The 16,126-nt window shown below is 37.9% G+C and overlaps 1 protein-coding gene across 3 annotated transcripts in view; it reads left to right on the forward strand.

The window, feature by feature from the left end:
- Positions 1 to 16,126, forward strand: part of LOC139473545 (SH3 and multiple ankyrin repeat domains protein 3-like) — a 129,010-nt gene that overhangs the window by 31,312 nt on the left and 81,572 nt on the right. For all 3 annotated transcript variants that reach the window (XM_071256184.1, XM_071256185.1, XM_071256186.1), the window contains exons 2-4: positions 8,943 to 9,193; positions 9,600 to 9,671; positions 11,144 to 11,269. In XM_071256184.1, coding sequence (XP_071112285.1) covers positions 9,077 to 9,193; positions 9,600 to 9,671; positions 11,144 to 11,269 — 315 coding nt within the window. In that variant the 5' untranslated portion in view covers positions 8,943 to 9,076. The remainder of the gene's footprint in view (positions 1 to 8,942; positions 9,194 to 9,599; positions 9,672 to 11,143; positions 11,270 to 16,126) is intronic.

The raw sequence follows: 16,126 nt of genomic DNA on the forward strand, positions 1-16,126 counted from the left end.
TGATGGAGGTTTCACATGGGTTGCACTTATTCAATTCAACAGAATGTAAAATCAGCAAAAGAAATAAACTATCTGCAGTAGATAACTGTCAAGTGTTATCAGCTTTAAGAAGAAGATTAGTAATACTGAAAGTATAACAATTGAAGTCCAACATTTTGCCATGAAACTAAAATCAGGTTTAATTTGGTACCAATCAGTCACTTCTAAGCGACATCACTGAGGTGTACATCAATCACTGTTTCCCTCACAGAATCACACATGGATGGGACACAGGATATTATCATATGTATTATATTGACAAATATGAGGAAGTTTTGACTGCAAAGGTCACGTGTACATCTCTTAAACCTGCTAACAAAGACTGCCACAGACTGTCGTTTTCCCCCTGAGGATACTGGTTGTGTCATCCCCTTGTTTAAGCTGACAAAATACCCACCTTTGTTTGCCACAGACGACCTTAAGCCCCTTGTCAGCTCAATTAGGGTCAAGGTCAACTCAGAGAGCAAGCACTGTCATACCATTGACTGAAGCATCATGTGGAGTTGATGTGGTCGAAGTTGTAAAAATGATTTTCTTTTTTCCTCACACTGTTGTTTAAGTAGAGGATGTGTTGTGAGAGATTTGCCACTTCTGCAGGACTGTACACAAAGGTTAAGGAGTTACACTGGAAAAAACATGCCTGGTGGTGTGCTTGATTCAGACCTGATTCATCTTTAGCATTCTGAGTTCTAACAATACAGCCTCTCTTTTCATAGAACATGCTTCTTGAAAACAGTTTCATGTTCATGACATGTTTCTGAAAAGTGAAAGCTCTAATTTTAATATTCTGGAGAAAAGCATCTGTTTCCTGATGATAAACTGATGACGCTTTCTTGAGTGTGCATATATATATATGAATTTATAGCTTCCTCATTAGTGCCCTCACATGTTGCATGTAAACATGGGAATAGTGCCTCATATGTTTGAAGCTAATTCTGCCCTGATATGGTTGCAGTGTTACCTAATAAAACATAAACTATTTAATAAAATTGGTCAATGAAAATGATCATAGATTGTTAGGATATCAACTAGACACATGCTCAGATGTTTTACCAACTCCTAGTGTCACCACTGTAATGTTACAGTAATTTGTGATTATAAGTTCTGGAAATTCTTTCTCTTTTTTTTTTATTTACTATTCCTTAATCCATCTTGACAGATATGAATACCCTAAGGCACTGACATTTCTATTCAGTTATCTCATAATTTACATTATCATGATTATGTTTACCTAAGCTTACCTGAATCTTATCAGGACACATATATTACTCAGACTTATCTTGGGCAGCTGTGAATTTTTGCAGTCATTGCCATACTCTGCAGTGTAGTCATAACCTGAAGGGAGGTGGCGATTATTTAATGAAAACCACTTCTTGGCCACATAGCTGTTGTAATATCAGGTTGTTGACGTTTCGAAATATACTTTATACCGAATGAACTGTATTATATTTGAAACAATTATTGCTGATGTAAAACCCATGACAAGTGAACATATATACCTGACTGCCCTGTTCATGTGTAGATACGGTAGATAACAGCCCTGTACATATATATACTGTAGCACAGTTATTCAGGACATAGCTGAGTGCTTGTAGCAGTGTTGTCAGTGAAGAAGGAGAGAGGAGATACCATAAACAATTGTACATAATTGGACCTTTATTTGAACTCACAATCGGTTGGTCGTTGGAACTATGGGAAGAATTTTATCTGAAGATTGGGAGATCAATGTTGATCCTATATGAATACCTGGTATGTAATGTGTTTCTATGTCCTTGGTTAAAGTAACAATCTAATTTGCCCTATTTTGTCACAGATAACTATGATTCTGAGAATATATGTTTTAAAGTAGATCACAACAGGACATTGGTATGGTAACAATATCATATCTGACATGTTGAGAAAGTACTTAATATTGTTAAGTGCCAACAAAATATATAACTGACATAGACAGATAAAGAGCATGACATTAATATTACATAACTGACAAACAACTAAAGAGCATGGTGTTGTTATGGTTACCATATTAAAGGTAACTAACATCTGAGAGCTTTTGATTGTTAAGTTCAGCTTATGTATTTCAGTCAACACCCAGTGTGCAGGAACTAGACGTAAGGACGTGTGATAGCCATATCTAAGATGATAGCAGAACACACCTCTGATTAGATGACAAAACAACTTCCTAAATTGTTTAGAACATAAATGCTGGTATCTCTTTGACAATGTCATTGACTCTAGTAATATACTTTTCTGTGAAGGTCCCTTGTTTCTTCCATTAACAAGAAATATGGCTGCGGGGTGAGTTGTAATGGTTTACATACTTGTATTTTCAAAATAAGTTTTCTTGTTGGAGCTTAAGACATGTGGTGTTGTGTATTGGCTTGGCTTGACTTGGGTGGGTGAGTGAGTTATTGTTGTTTTACGGTGTAGTCAGCAATACTCCAGCTATATGACATTAGCCATAAGTCTGGGCTAAGCAAGCAAATGGTTGAAAACATGAACAACGACTTTGGATTCCAGTAGATGAGTTTGGCTTGGCCATGATGTACAGTACATGTACATGTTGAACAGTACTGTAACTCAGTTATGTCACAGCATTTCAGGTTACTGTGACTGGAAAGCCCTAATTAGGGGAAAACCACTTTGGTTCAAGCCATGACTACGGGTTTGGTGCTGACAGACCCAACCATCCCTGATTCTAACACGTGTCATATATGACGTGGGTTAGATTACAGTTTTAATTAGTGTTGTAAAGATATTGCAATACAGTATTGTATCATCATACGAGGTCCATGATACAATAAATCAATTCTGGAGTTACATTTCGACTGGACTAATTAGTCTATGCATAGTCCAATCAAAATCAAGTAAACAACATGGATTTCAGTGTGCAGATTCCGGTCAACTACAGGATTTGCAAAGCATGTGTACAGCCAACTGGGCGTCGACAGATATTTTGCAAATCTTTTCCTGTTTTTAATCAAGGTGCTCAAGTGATTGCAGTTTGCAGGGTAAGATCCGTTTTATTACAACATATATTTTGATTAGTGATCAGATCGTCTTAACTGGGTGCCTGTTTAAAGCAATGCAAGTGATATGAGAGATGGAATCCAATTGGTTAATAGGAGGGACAGAGAAGGGACATAACTCGTTATAGCCACTGGTGGCACTTTTTTTATTGAGCCTGGAAATTCCAGCCTAGTTCGGCAAGGATGGAAACTGGTCTTTTATAGTCATTTGCCTCGGGAAGATTATAGCATCAGGATATGTATCATATCGCGACCCCACTGTATTGTTACGCCTCTAGTGTCAATAGTACACATGTCATTATATTGGTACCTGCTGTATAAGATGTATGATGACAGCTGTCAAGTGCAAATGAGATGGGTCTACAGGTAATTTGCTGTCAAAATCCATGTGCCACTCTCATTAGTGAATTATGATCCACAGAAATTGGAAACATATTCTTTCAGTTCTGTCTGAGCAAACTCTTCCATCAGCAGACTTGCCTTTTACTTCTGAAACTCCATTGTAGTTTCTTCCTGCTCTAAGGTAATGTCTATTGTGGATGTGGAGCAACTATTGTTCCACATTTGTTGGAAAGGTTGTTCTGACTTGCCTCAGCACTGCTACATGTTGCGTGCATCTCTTAAATAACTTAGTGAATCCATTACCTTTGATATGTGACATTAATCAGGCTTGTGTGAGACCATGCTGAAAGCTACAGGTGACCTGCCATCACTGACCAGCTACAAAAGTTAAGTCACTTCTCATGGGCTATACGACTATGTTAACATGAAGGTAGACTGGTCTTGTGAGCAGAAGTAATGTTATTGTTTTGTTTGTCAAGACATCCATTGCTGCATGTTTCAAGTGGACCAATGATTTCTTCAAGTTGGGGAACTGCCTCTTTCTGATGTAGAATCCCAGTTTGTCAGTTGTGTTTAAACCATGTATGATTCTATGTCCTTTTCTGTCTTTTGCTTCAAGTGGTTTAATGATTTTGTTGGCTGCTATGATTTTGGTAGTTCCTTTAACTCATGGAATAATCATGTAGACTTTAATACTTACAACAGTTATACATACAAGTTTGAATAAGAACAATTGACTTTAAATAGTCAAGAGGAGTCTTTATGACAATTTAGGTTTTGTTCGCTTAGTATGTAGCACACATTATTGGTGCAATATTTATGAAGTTTTGGAAATGATTGACTTTAAACTCATGCCAATATGTTATTCTTGAACGTTGCAATATTAAGATCATGATAATGGTTATTAACTATATGGGTTAGAAAAATATAAATTTTCTATCTAGCCAATTATGCCTTTGTGGAATATTTCCACACAAGTAACTAGTATGATTGCTACAGGCCAACAGCAGTTATATAGACATCAGCTGTAACAACATGAGTTTCACCATGATCTGATTCATTGCCCCGATCTTTGACAGTTGTATAGCTTGAATCTGAAATGTAATAATTAATTGAGGTGAGATAGTATTTTCTCCTCTGTGTGGTCCTACATTTGAGCTAGTGTCTTTTGTATTTTGTAAGGAATATTACAGCATGATTGTAATCTTGTAACTTGATTTAGGGTCTACAATTAATAATTTGAAAGTTGTTTTCTTCAACACTGCCTTTAATATGTTGTTGGAAGTGTGTGTTTTACAATACTTTGTTATGGGCAATCAGTGTTTTAGTATTTCTATGCTGTTATATGACAAACAGCTATTATTTTGTGTTGTAGGTTAAGGTGGCATTCATAAATTTATGAAGACTCAAGTGAAATAATATATCCCATTTATAGGTAGGGTGACCTTTGTGATGTGAATCTTATGCACATATGTGATATTTTTGTCAATATGTTGATATAAATTCATTTGTATTAAGATTCCTTAATGCTTTATGTGAAAGTCCTTTATTAGGACATTGGGGGCATGGGTGGCCCAGTCGTCTAAGGTGCTGCAAGTCGCCTTGCAGAGTTACATCCCTTAAGCAGGCCAGAAACCTATGGATGACAGGGGTAGAAATATTTTTAGTCCACTAGTCCTTATAATGATAACATATAGCAAAACCCTTATAAATGGCAAATTTCTACTCGTCCTTATGATACCTTAACTATTGGGCACTTTTGTTGCAAGGACTACAGGACTAGTGCCAATTTCTAATGCTGGGATGAGGGTTTGAATCCCGGTTTGCCACAATTATGCCTCTAGGTTTGTCAACACCATACCTGTGCTCATGGGTTTCACCAAAGCGCTAAATGTCTGAGACCTGCATACCTTTAGTTTTTCTTCCAATATTAAGCTGACCTGGTGTGAAATAACTGGAATGCTGTTCACAACAGTGTTAAACCCAACTCACTCTCTCACTCACTCATTAGGACATCCTGTTTAAGTGAGGATTAAGACCACCCCCTTTGGTGTAGATACAGCATCTGCCAAGAGAGCGTAAGGTCGGTGGTTTGATCCCCTGGCCGTGTCATACCAAACATGTTAAAAGATGGTACTTTTTGTTACACTGTCTGGTGCTTGGCATTAAGGAGATAAGACAAGGTTTAGCTGGCTTGGAGTCAATATGATATGTCTGAGTGGGATATCTTTGATAAAGTGCAGCATCTCAGTTGGCCAACACTATAAAACTTGCATAAGAGTGGACGAGTACAAAGAGCCACACAGACAGATGCGTATGAGCATGCACGCACCACATACACATACACACACATACACATGCACATGCATGCACATGCACAAGCACACTGACACACACATACGTATATGTTGCTATGCCAGTAAAATAATCTTGAACATGTTGTTAAAACCCATTTGAGCTCACATTTAGTGAGGATTATCCCTGTGTAAGAGGTAGGAATCAGGCAACATGATGTTGGTCTGCACCGACAACATTGACACTGGTACATGGTCCTCATACATCATGAACATTCAAAGCAAGTGAGCTGTTACAAGAAAGATGAAGGAAAACAACACAAGCTGAACAGCCAAGTTTTCTCTTTCCCGTAATGAACCCAGATAAACAGATTACGTGTTTTGACATGGTCTTATGATGTTGACATGTTTACAATTAGCAGTTGGCAAAGGTACTGAAGCAATATGGTAGAGGGAGGCCTCTTTTGGTAGTCCTTTAACAAGTTTGCTTCCTGTACAATGTTTACCATACACTGGAAGTTTTAGATTTTTAGTTTGTGTTAATAAGAACACCTTAGTTTATCTCAGGCTTACCAACCATGTTTAATTGCTTTTCCATTCAATCTTTGGTAACAAATATACATTTTCAGGTGATGAACATTTCACTGCAAAATAAGAGTTGACAAAATTTCCCCTTTTTTATTTCCAGATGTGAAATGTTATCCTGAAGTGACATTTTGTTTTAGTGTGATGTTTTGGTACAGATGCTAGTACTTTAGGCAAGTGATCAACAACTAGGGAGAACATGGTTCATCTCTTGCTTGTTAAAGGTAATAGCATCTGTACAGAACCCTACACATTGAAACTGCAAAGGAAGTTAAATCCATAAGTCAGCCCTTTCTTCATTAGTACAGTACTACTACAGCTTCTAAAATGTCACTAAAAGACAAGGAAATTTGAAATTTTGCAAATATAGTAGGGGGAAATTGAATCTGGTAATGGGTTACACAGCAGCAATATGGTAGCATCCATATCCCCTTTGAGATGACATATTAGTCATACAGTTACAATGAGACATGTATGCTGACCACTCCTGTGTACATGCATACCTGTGACATAAGCCTTCTTACCACGCAGTCCCGACCTCCATCAGCAGTCTCAGCCCTGTGATGTAGGTATAACGTAGGAGGTATGTGGTGTGTTCAAACAGGCTGTTGCTTGTGTGTACCTCCAGATCACTGGTCACACACATCAGTGTCAGAAAACTGCCCAGCCTTAGTTCATGTTATGTACAGGGGACAATCATACATACATCACTCATTCACTTTGTGTGAAGAGTTGAGAATTAGGTAATGGTCACCCTGGCCATGTGTCGTGCTTTCTATTCAGAAGGTTGTCAGAACACTTGGAAGAGGTAACACTTTAAATGTTTATTTTGGATATTATTTAGTTTTTGCTATGTTGTTTTTTACTTGATCTAATGATATAATTGTAAATTTAAGATGTGGTAAGAATACTGTTAAAAGCATAAGTATTTACATGTGTGTCTAATCAAAGGTGAGATTTTAGTATATGGGGATATTCTTTATCTTTAAGGTGCTTATAAGTGTATTGTTCTAATGCAAGACAAATGGTGATTTTTTCCTATTCTCTCAGTTTTGTGGTTTACCTTACACTTACACCAGTACTATCTGTTATCAGATTATCACAAATTATCAATTAAAGCCATCATGAATCTTAAACAACTAATATATTGACTAACAATAGTATAATTGACACTGCCCATGTTTTTGTTTTCTTGAAAAAGAATAGTCACAAGGAAATAAGTTCAGATTTTGATATTTTTTTCACAGTGCATTATATATGTTTAGTAGATATTGAAATGATTTATTCATTCACCTTTATGGCAAGTGATGTCACAGGTTACCAAATTAACTTCTGGCAGAAATTCTGTCACTCATGATGACTATTGCTAACATTGTGAATTTGAACCAATGGGAAAATGAGTGGGCGGGTGAGTGAATATAATAGCATGCTAGAGACCAGGTATTATAATACTCCTCCTTTCTTCCAAGTATACGATACTTGGGTAGCTCAGTAGGTTGTGTGTTTACATTTCACTCCCATGCTGGACTTGTTCACACCATGGGTACATGAAGCTCAGTTTTGTAAACTCTACATAATCACTTTTATCATTTTTGACTAATTTTAGTAAATTTTAGAAGTGAGTTTGATATGCCTATTATACTTATTGATTAGCATCAATTCATCCAGGCTAGCTAGTAGTAGAGGAGACAGCCTGACCTTTGGGAGTACATGTATGCTGTATGGCATCTGCCAGTGAGGAGAGCAGGTTACGGTGACTGTTTCTGTGGCCTTGCTCACTTGTGATCAACAACACTTCCATGTCACTGTTAGCACAACTTACTGCAGCCAATTAGCCATCCACGTACACTGTTACCTTCAGGTACAGTTGAATCTGTCATCTACCTGCATTTGATGAAGTCTTGTTTAATGGAGTTGGTGTGTGCTTCTTGTTGGGAATTGTGACATGGCTAGTTGTGTCATGGTTTGTGTCTGTGTCATAGTGGATGTCAGAGTCAGATATGATGTCTGAATGAAGAAGCTTTGGCAGGGTGTATAATAACACTTAATACATCTCTGTTACCAAAATACATTGAGCATTGTCCAAAACTTTTCAGGGGTCCTTGTTATAACCCTAAGTTGAAGAAATTGTTTGGTTCCCTCGATTCAAAAATACTATAGGAACAAACTTCAACGACCCCAGGACCCCCTTCATTCTGAGTACTGTTGACTCTTATCTGTAAATGACAGATATGCTGCTGTTAATGACAGACATTTTTGTATGAAATGATAATGTTCCATGGGTATTGCTATATTGGAGCATTTCTGTGATAGAACTATTTGCCTGTGAAAAATGTTTGTGTATATCATTTCATAGACAGATGTCACCAAACATATCACTTTATTGGTATTTCTATGTACAATATTGCCTTCAACATCACAGAGTTGGACATTTGCCAGATTGTATTTATGTATTGATATGACAAAAGTGAGTCATTGTTTTATTTTGAGTAATTATTTTTCATGCATTTCCAGGAGCATTCAACATTCTACATTGAAATTAATAGTGGGACTTGAAACTATTAGTGGGACTTAACGGATTCAGAAGTGTCAATACATACCACAAGTTGGACTTTGGTTTAATTTGTTTGTTTATTGTTGGTTTTATTTGTTTCAGATGTAAACATGTAATAAAGACTGGATACCTGTGTTACCGTGTGTGCTGAAGATGTCAGAATGTGAGGATACCAGTCGGAAGCGACACGTGGCGGTGACTGTGACAACATTGACAGCAGTGACAGTGACGGCATAATGGGAGAATACTCCAACTACTCCACATACTCCCACTGTGAGGACAACTCCTTCACCCCAGAGAGTCAGACGGGTACTGTCTACATCAGGATAGCCATACCGGAACTCAAAATTCAGGTAGGTTTACCAATAGCCATTGCAGTGAACTAATTTCAAAGTAGATCTCTAGACTCTTTTAGTTTATGAATTGTCAGAGTTTCAGACTAATTAATCAGGATATTTTTAAGTAGGATTGTGCATGACAGCCTATTAAGGGTTATAATTGAGGGCTTTTCAAAGCCACTGTGGAATAGTTGTTATAAGACTGATTGTAATATAAAACCTAAACATGCACTCACTCAGTATGGAACACCCAGACCACCCGATCCCATTAATCGCCTCTTACGACAAGCATAGTCGCCTTTTACGGCAAGCATGAGTTGCTGAAGACCTATTCTAACCCGGATCTTTACAGGTCTTTGACAGTACTGATACCAATGTTTGCTTTTACAGAAAATACTGACATCCATGTTTGCTTTTACAGAAATGCCTACAGTTCCAGCTGGATGATTCTGTGTATCAAGCCAAACAGAGGATTCTAGCAGCCTTTTCCAAGGTTGGCATTCACACAATTATTAGACAGTTCTGTACTGAGAGCAGAAGGTCGGTGGTTTGATCCTCTGGCTGCATCATACAAATAGCTGTTAAAAAATGGTCCTTGTTGTTACCCTGCCTGGCGCTCAGCATTAAGAGGCTAAAACAAGGACTGGTCAGCTCGGATTCAGTATACTGTGACTGAGTTAGGTATCCATGTTAAACTGTGGAATGGTATCTCAATGGTATAGCACAATAAAACTGGCATTAATCTGGACTAGTAAAAGCAGAGACAAAAATATGAAATCATTTGGCATCATGTGTTTCTGACATAATCATCTCAACAACTACACAGATTATCCATTGAGTTATAGAAACCATTATAATGCATGCAGAGAGTTAATTGGCTGCAGGCCTGTATTTCTAGGAAGGCAGATTGATATATGTATAGATAGCACTGTGATAAAGGAGGTGAAACTTGTGGTTTCACCAGAAACGGAGTCATATCAGGGTGGCTGCTGACGCCTGTGTAACTGATAAGATAAGTTGTATTGAGAGGACATGAAAAGTGATATCATGCATCTACATTAACATCCTCAATGACTGATGATAATAAGGTCAAGTAGGTCAGGTGTGTTAGTGTGAAGGTCATATAAGGAGACGAAAGGAGTGAATGTTGTTTTATGCTGTAGACAGCTGTATGACGTCTCATGGTTAAATGTAGGTAATCAAATCATGACCAGACAAATTATTCAAGTCAAGAAGGATATAATTCAGTCAGTCACATTGTTTCTACCTGAGGACCTATAAGGCCAAGATCCAGGTCAAGTACTGAGGGGGTGGTCGGGTAGCCTAGTGGTTAATGTGTTAGCTCGTCACGCGGAAGACCTGGAATTGATTCCCGACATTGGTACAATGTGTGAAGCCCATTTCTGATGTCCCCCGCTGTGATATTGCTGTAATATATTTAGCGGCGTAAAACCATACTCACTCACTCACTCACTCAAGTACTGAGGATTAATCAGTACAGAAACAGCTGTTATATCAGTATGAGGGATATTTTCAGAATGTCTTCTAAAGACAGAAGCTGAGACAACTGAATTGGGGACAGAGACTTAGACAACTGTTGTGAGGGCAGAGGCTGAGACAACTGTTGTGGGGGCAGAGGCTGAGACAACTGTAGTGGGGACAGTAGCTGAGACAGCTGTAGTGGGGCTATTAGGAATCTGAGAAAGAATTAGTGGTTGCATATTAAGCTAAGACAATTGTAGTGGGGACAGTGTAGGCTGAGACAACAGTACTGAAGTAGTGGATGTGAGGTTCAGATCATTTTAACTGAGAACTGTTATGCTGAGAAAACATACTGTAGTGGGAATAGTTTAAGCTGAGAGAACTGTAGTCGGGTTTGTGAAGTTGAGACAACTACATGCAGGGTTGTGAGGGGATTGTTAGATGGTGATGTACCTTTTGATTTATCATGGTGACTGCATACAGGATCTGCGAGACTCCATCAACTATGGGCTGTACCTGCCCCCCACCAATGGCCGTGCAGGGAAGTTTCTGGATGAGGAGAGACTACTGCAGGAGTACCCACTGCAGGGACCCATTGGATTCCTTGAGGTATGGCATGTTTTGTCATTACTAAAAATTGCATTCTCACATGTATATACTTTTTTATAGTATATATATACTCAGATTTATTGCATGCTAAATTTTCAGACAATTATGTTTTGAAGTGCCATTTATCAACTTGAAGCTTCTTGTTCACAAATGGTCTGCCTTATTAAGTTATTAGGCATAACCTAAAAGTCTTTCTGTATAGAATATTTACATTTTTGCAAAGGAATATGAATTGTATATAAAATGTTCATAATCATTTTTAAGATTCATGTCTAAATAAGAGGCAAAAAATGCAAACTTGACCCAAAAAAATTAACGCGGTAAAACATTTTGAATATTGAATGTATAAGACATTACTTGCACTAAAAGTGTAGGACTACTAAAAAAGGTATGAATACTTATGTAATATCTCTGGTAAATTGAAATATGACATTTGGGATATACATATTTGATGAGCATGATCAGGTGATCATCTTTCCAGCTGTACATAGCTGATGGCAGAATAAAACTGAACAAATCTGTTCCATTTGACCCACTCAGCAATATTTGACTACTCCATCTTTGGCCTGCTAAGCCTTGGCAGTGTACATTGTTCATGATTGTTTGGTATTCTATTAAGAAACAACCATGTAAGTTCTTATCACTACAGTGTATCAGTGTAGGTTTGGAGAATTTCTCTTGTTGCCTGGTTCTATAGAATGGATTATATAATTTCACCTGAACATTAGACAAATGGTAATTTTAGCTATATTCATCAATTGAAAATTTGGGAAGAAAAACCTACGAGAGGTGACAAAAACCAGAATCAATATTGCCCCCCCATTGTTGTTGATAAAGGCTTTGACAAATTAAGTTAACTTCCTGACCTATTTGCATTTTTTTTTTAGTTCAACAGTCTTAGCAGGGATCAATGGAGCAAACGTTCAACACAATTGTTGACTTCTGTCATTGGGTTTAAAATCATAATTCTGACAGTCTCCTATGATGGAATGATATTTTTAAAACATTAGAAAAAAGGACAAACTATTGAGATACTAGAAGCTAGCAGACCAGGATTATTATTTTGGACAAACAAAAATTTTGGTAATAGTTCCTTTATAGTACTGTTTTTTGCAAGAATATATGCTTAGGAACCATATTTTCACTTTTTTTTCTTTTTTTTATACTAGACTTTTTGGGTTAAAATCATCAATGTAGTTTATTCTGTGCTTGATAGGAGTCACACAGAGGACTATGCATGCCTTGGCTTATTTTTGTTGTTGATAGTTTGTCTATCTGCTATCATTACTTGGCAAATACTGGAATAAACCAGTCTGAATTTCCTGCATTTGTGACTAATGGTTATATAATGCTGATGTCCACTCCTCTCCTGCACACCTGGTTAGAGGCTTCCAGCCATGGTATAACACAGATGTGATAATTGAGAATTGTCAAATGTAAACAACTGAGCTTGGGCAAGGCTTTAACCTCACGGAACAATAAGTGTGTGGTGTAGTTCAGTGTGCTGCAGTGCAGGAGTGTCATAGTCAATTGACATGATGTTGCACAGTTCATGACTGAGTCCAGTGAATATTTCTTCCTGTTAAGGCCCATCATTGTAATTAGTTTGGTTGTGTCATATACTCAACTGCAAAAGAAACCCAAGTTGTACATAAAATGTGGATAACAGTCAGACTATAAAAGATATGTAGATAATATTAAGAAATGATAACAGAGAAAACATTTGATTCCTCCAAAAACAGAGTACTCCCCAAACAGAAAAATGACAAGTGTCCGTCGTGTCCATCAATAGCATGTGGGGCCTCCCTTACATGTGATACAGGCCTCCACACATCACCGTCTCATTGAGTCGACAAGTCTTTGAAAGAAGGTTTGAGGAATCCCGTTCCATTCCTGCACCAAAATGACTTCCAGTTCCTGAAGTGTATGTGGCAGCATTGCAGCCTGAAGGCGTCTCCTAATCTCAATGTCCGAAGGCCCGAGGGCTTTTCCCAGAGCTCAATGTTTTACTCTTTTCAACCCAAACCAAGGAGGCGTGTTTTATCCAACTTATTATCTAAATAATAAGAAAATACCTCATAGTGAAACAATACAGTGTATCATGGCATAAAAGGAATTCGCTCAAAGCGTGCAAAAGAAAAAACATGTTCAGCATGGACTAGCTGGAGTCACGACAACATAAATTTAACAACTGCTCATCACCTGCCTCGGTAGCTCTGGGGGAAAACAGTGGGTAACGAAAATTAATGCAATATGGGAGGTTGCAGGCTTGATTCATGTCCTTGAATTTTGTGACTTTTAACTAATCACCAAACAGAATTCTGTTCACATCAAGAGGCAAGATTATAAACCGATTTTTTTGTAAAACCTAGGTATTACAATTGAAATGTAAAACCTCAAAGCAGGTTTTGAAGTGATCTATTTCTAAACCCAGGTTTGGAAGAGAACCTAATGAAATATAGGGTAATATGTTGACAGGTTTATAAGGGGACGAGCATTGCTCGTGGAACACGTGTAGAGGGGTCCTGTGATGATAACTGAAGCCTCCCCATACCATGATGCTTCTTCCGACCCATCGGTTAGCCTGTAAGACACAGCAGTAAGCTTAACACTCATTACACACTCTGATGCGGCCATCCGTGTGAAAAAGGTGGAACTTTGATTTGTCTGAGAAGACAACTTGTTGCCACTGTTGACGTCACCAACGGAGATGCTGTTGGGCCCACTGCAGACTTGTTGGCAGTGATGTAGAGTCAGTATGGGCCTGACCTGACGTAAGGACGAAATTAAGACTAAGAGACGTGGAAAGCTGAGAAAAAGTGGGCACTTCCTTTAGGACAGTGCACCAGCACACAAATCAGTCATTGCCATGGATACTTTCCAGGAATGTGGCTTTGAACTTCAGCACCCTCCTTATTCTTCTGATCATTCCATCTGTTCCAAAACATGAAGGAAGCTTTAGCTTTTGACTCAAATGATGACATCATAGTATCTGAAGCGACTTTTTTTGACAGCCAAGAGCAGTACCTATCTGAAACTGGGATAAAATCCCTACAACAAAAGTGTATCATTGTAGAAGGGGATTATGTTGAAATGTTTTTTTTATTAATGTCTATTGGTTAAATCTTTCTATGTGGCAGTCAGAACTTATCAATCAACCCTTGTAGGAAGAATATAAGACTCCTTCTCCCTTCAAGCATTGATGTTGTATACCATGTATACCAATATGCATGGTTTCATGATCATATTCATAAAACATGCTATCCTATATTACATATGCAACCAGGGATATCTTTGGGGCAAGGACAGCCAAATGATCTCAAGATGCCAATTTTCTGTGCAGAATTACATCCCTTAGCCATGCAAGGATATGGTTGTGGTTTCAGTCCCTGAAAATGAATCTTAGTCACCACTTTACACACACCCTCATGGTTTCACCAAAGTGACCTGTTTTATATTCTGTTCTTTGGAGTACTGTTCTCCAAACACAGTCACAACTGTGCCATCCTATTCACCAACCCTGACTCATTATATGTGTTTTCAGTATCTATTCTCCTTTCAGTGTACTCACACTTTTAGTTCCTTTAGGTATTGTGGGTGGAGTCAGTTTGAATTCCTGCTTGTATAAAGGTGACATCAGGACACAATGCCCTCAATTTGACCTGGTTGTGTTACTGTCACATTGTACTCCATGATTGACTTATCTGATGCTTAGGACAATGCTTTACCTGCATCCAAACTCATTAACACATCAATGGACACACTTTTAATAAAGTTTAAGACTTTTTACTGGTTCTCATTTCTTCTTTCATTCTCTCCATCACTTCTTCATACACTCCCCTTGTACCCACCTCCTTTGTCCTTACCCCCTGTTGTAAGCCCTGTACCTCTGCACATGGCCTTCTGTGTCTGACCCCCTTGGAATGTCCAGAGTCAACATAAAGCAATTACGTCTTGAGTTGTCCACTGAAGAATTCAAATAACTGTGTAAGTAAGGTAATTTGAGCAACTATTGAAACGATTTCCTCCAATCTCTTTATCCTTTTCTTTCGTATTACACAGGTGAACATAATTCATGACAAATGGAGGTAAATAGTAAAGTAATTAACTTGTGAGAGATCAGGTAACATGTCCAAATAGCACTTGGTGTCGGGTGTACCTGAATGAAAACACAGACGGCAACATCCTTTGTTCAACAAAAGCCAAAACAATTCCAGGCTACTTTGTTTGATTCCTGTGTCAATTAACTTCTGTCATCTTATATATTGGCATTTGCGTTATCGTTTTGTTCAAGGAAGAATTTAAAAACTAAGATTTGTCAAATGTGTAAACATGGAAATGTTTGTAGTGGCAATAATACCAATATTTGGTTGTAGCTTGTTCATGACTTTCTATATGCGTAATATCACAATATTGTAATCATTTTAAAGGACATCTAATGTGTATGCTCTGTTGTATTTGGTTGTCCAAGTTTTTCACCATAGAGCTGTTTTGTCATTCAATAAAGTTAGGATTGTTTCAATCATGGACAAGCAAAATCTGCAATATTCAAGTATTTGATTATTACACACTGTCAAAATAAGTTGAGTTTACAATAATAAAATGAAAATGCACTAAGGGCATCGTCAACCTGATGTCAAGGGGAAATCTGAGAGTCGTCAGCAGTTGTTACTCACTGTTTGATTCTTCAGCATCTATCGAAACACTCATGAGAAACCTTGCTTCACACCATCAAAAAACTAAGCGAAACCTTGATCCACAGGCATACTTGAATTACTTTTTAAAAAAATGGGATGCCCTTTCTTTCTTACATTATGTGAAGCTTGCACAAAATAACCACACTGTATTTGCAGTTGT

The sequence above is a fragment of the Haliotis cracherodii genome, unplaced genomic scaffold (assembly GCF_022045235.1).
Source record: "Haliotis cracherodii isolate W230 unplaced genomic scaffold, xgHalCrac1.p SCAF_3, whole genome shotgun sequence".
In the NCBI taxonomy this organism is placed as follows: domain Eukaryota; kingdom Metazoa; phylum Mollusca; class Gastropoda; order Lepetellida; family Haliotidae; genus Haliotis; species Haliotis cracherodii.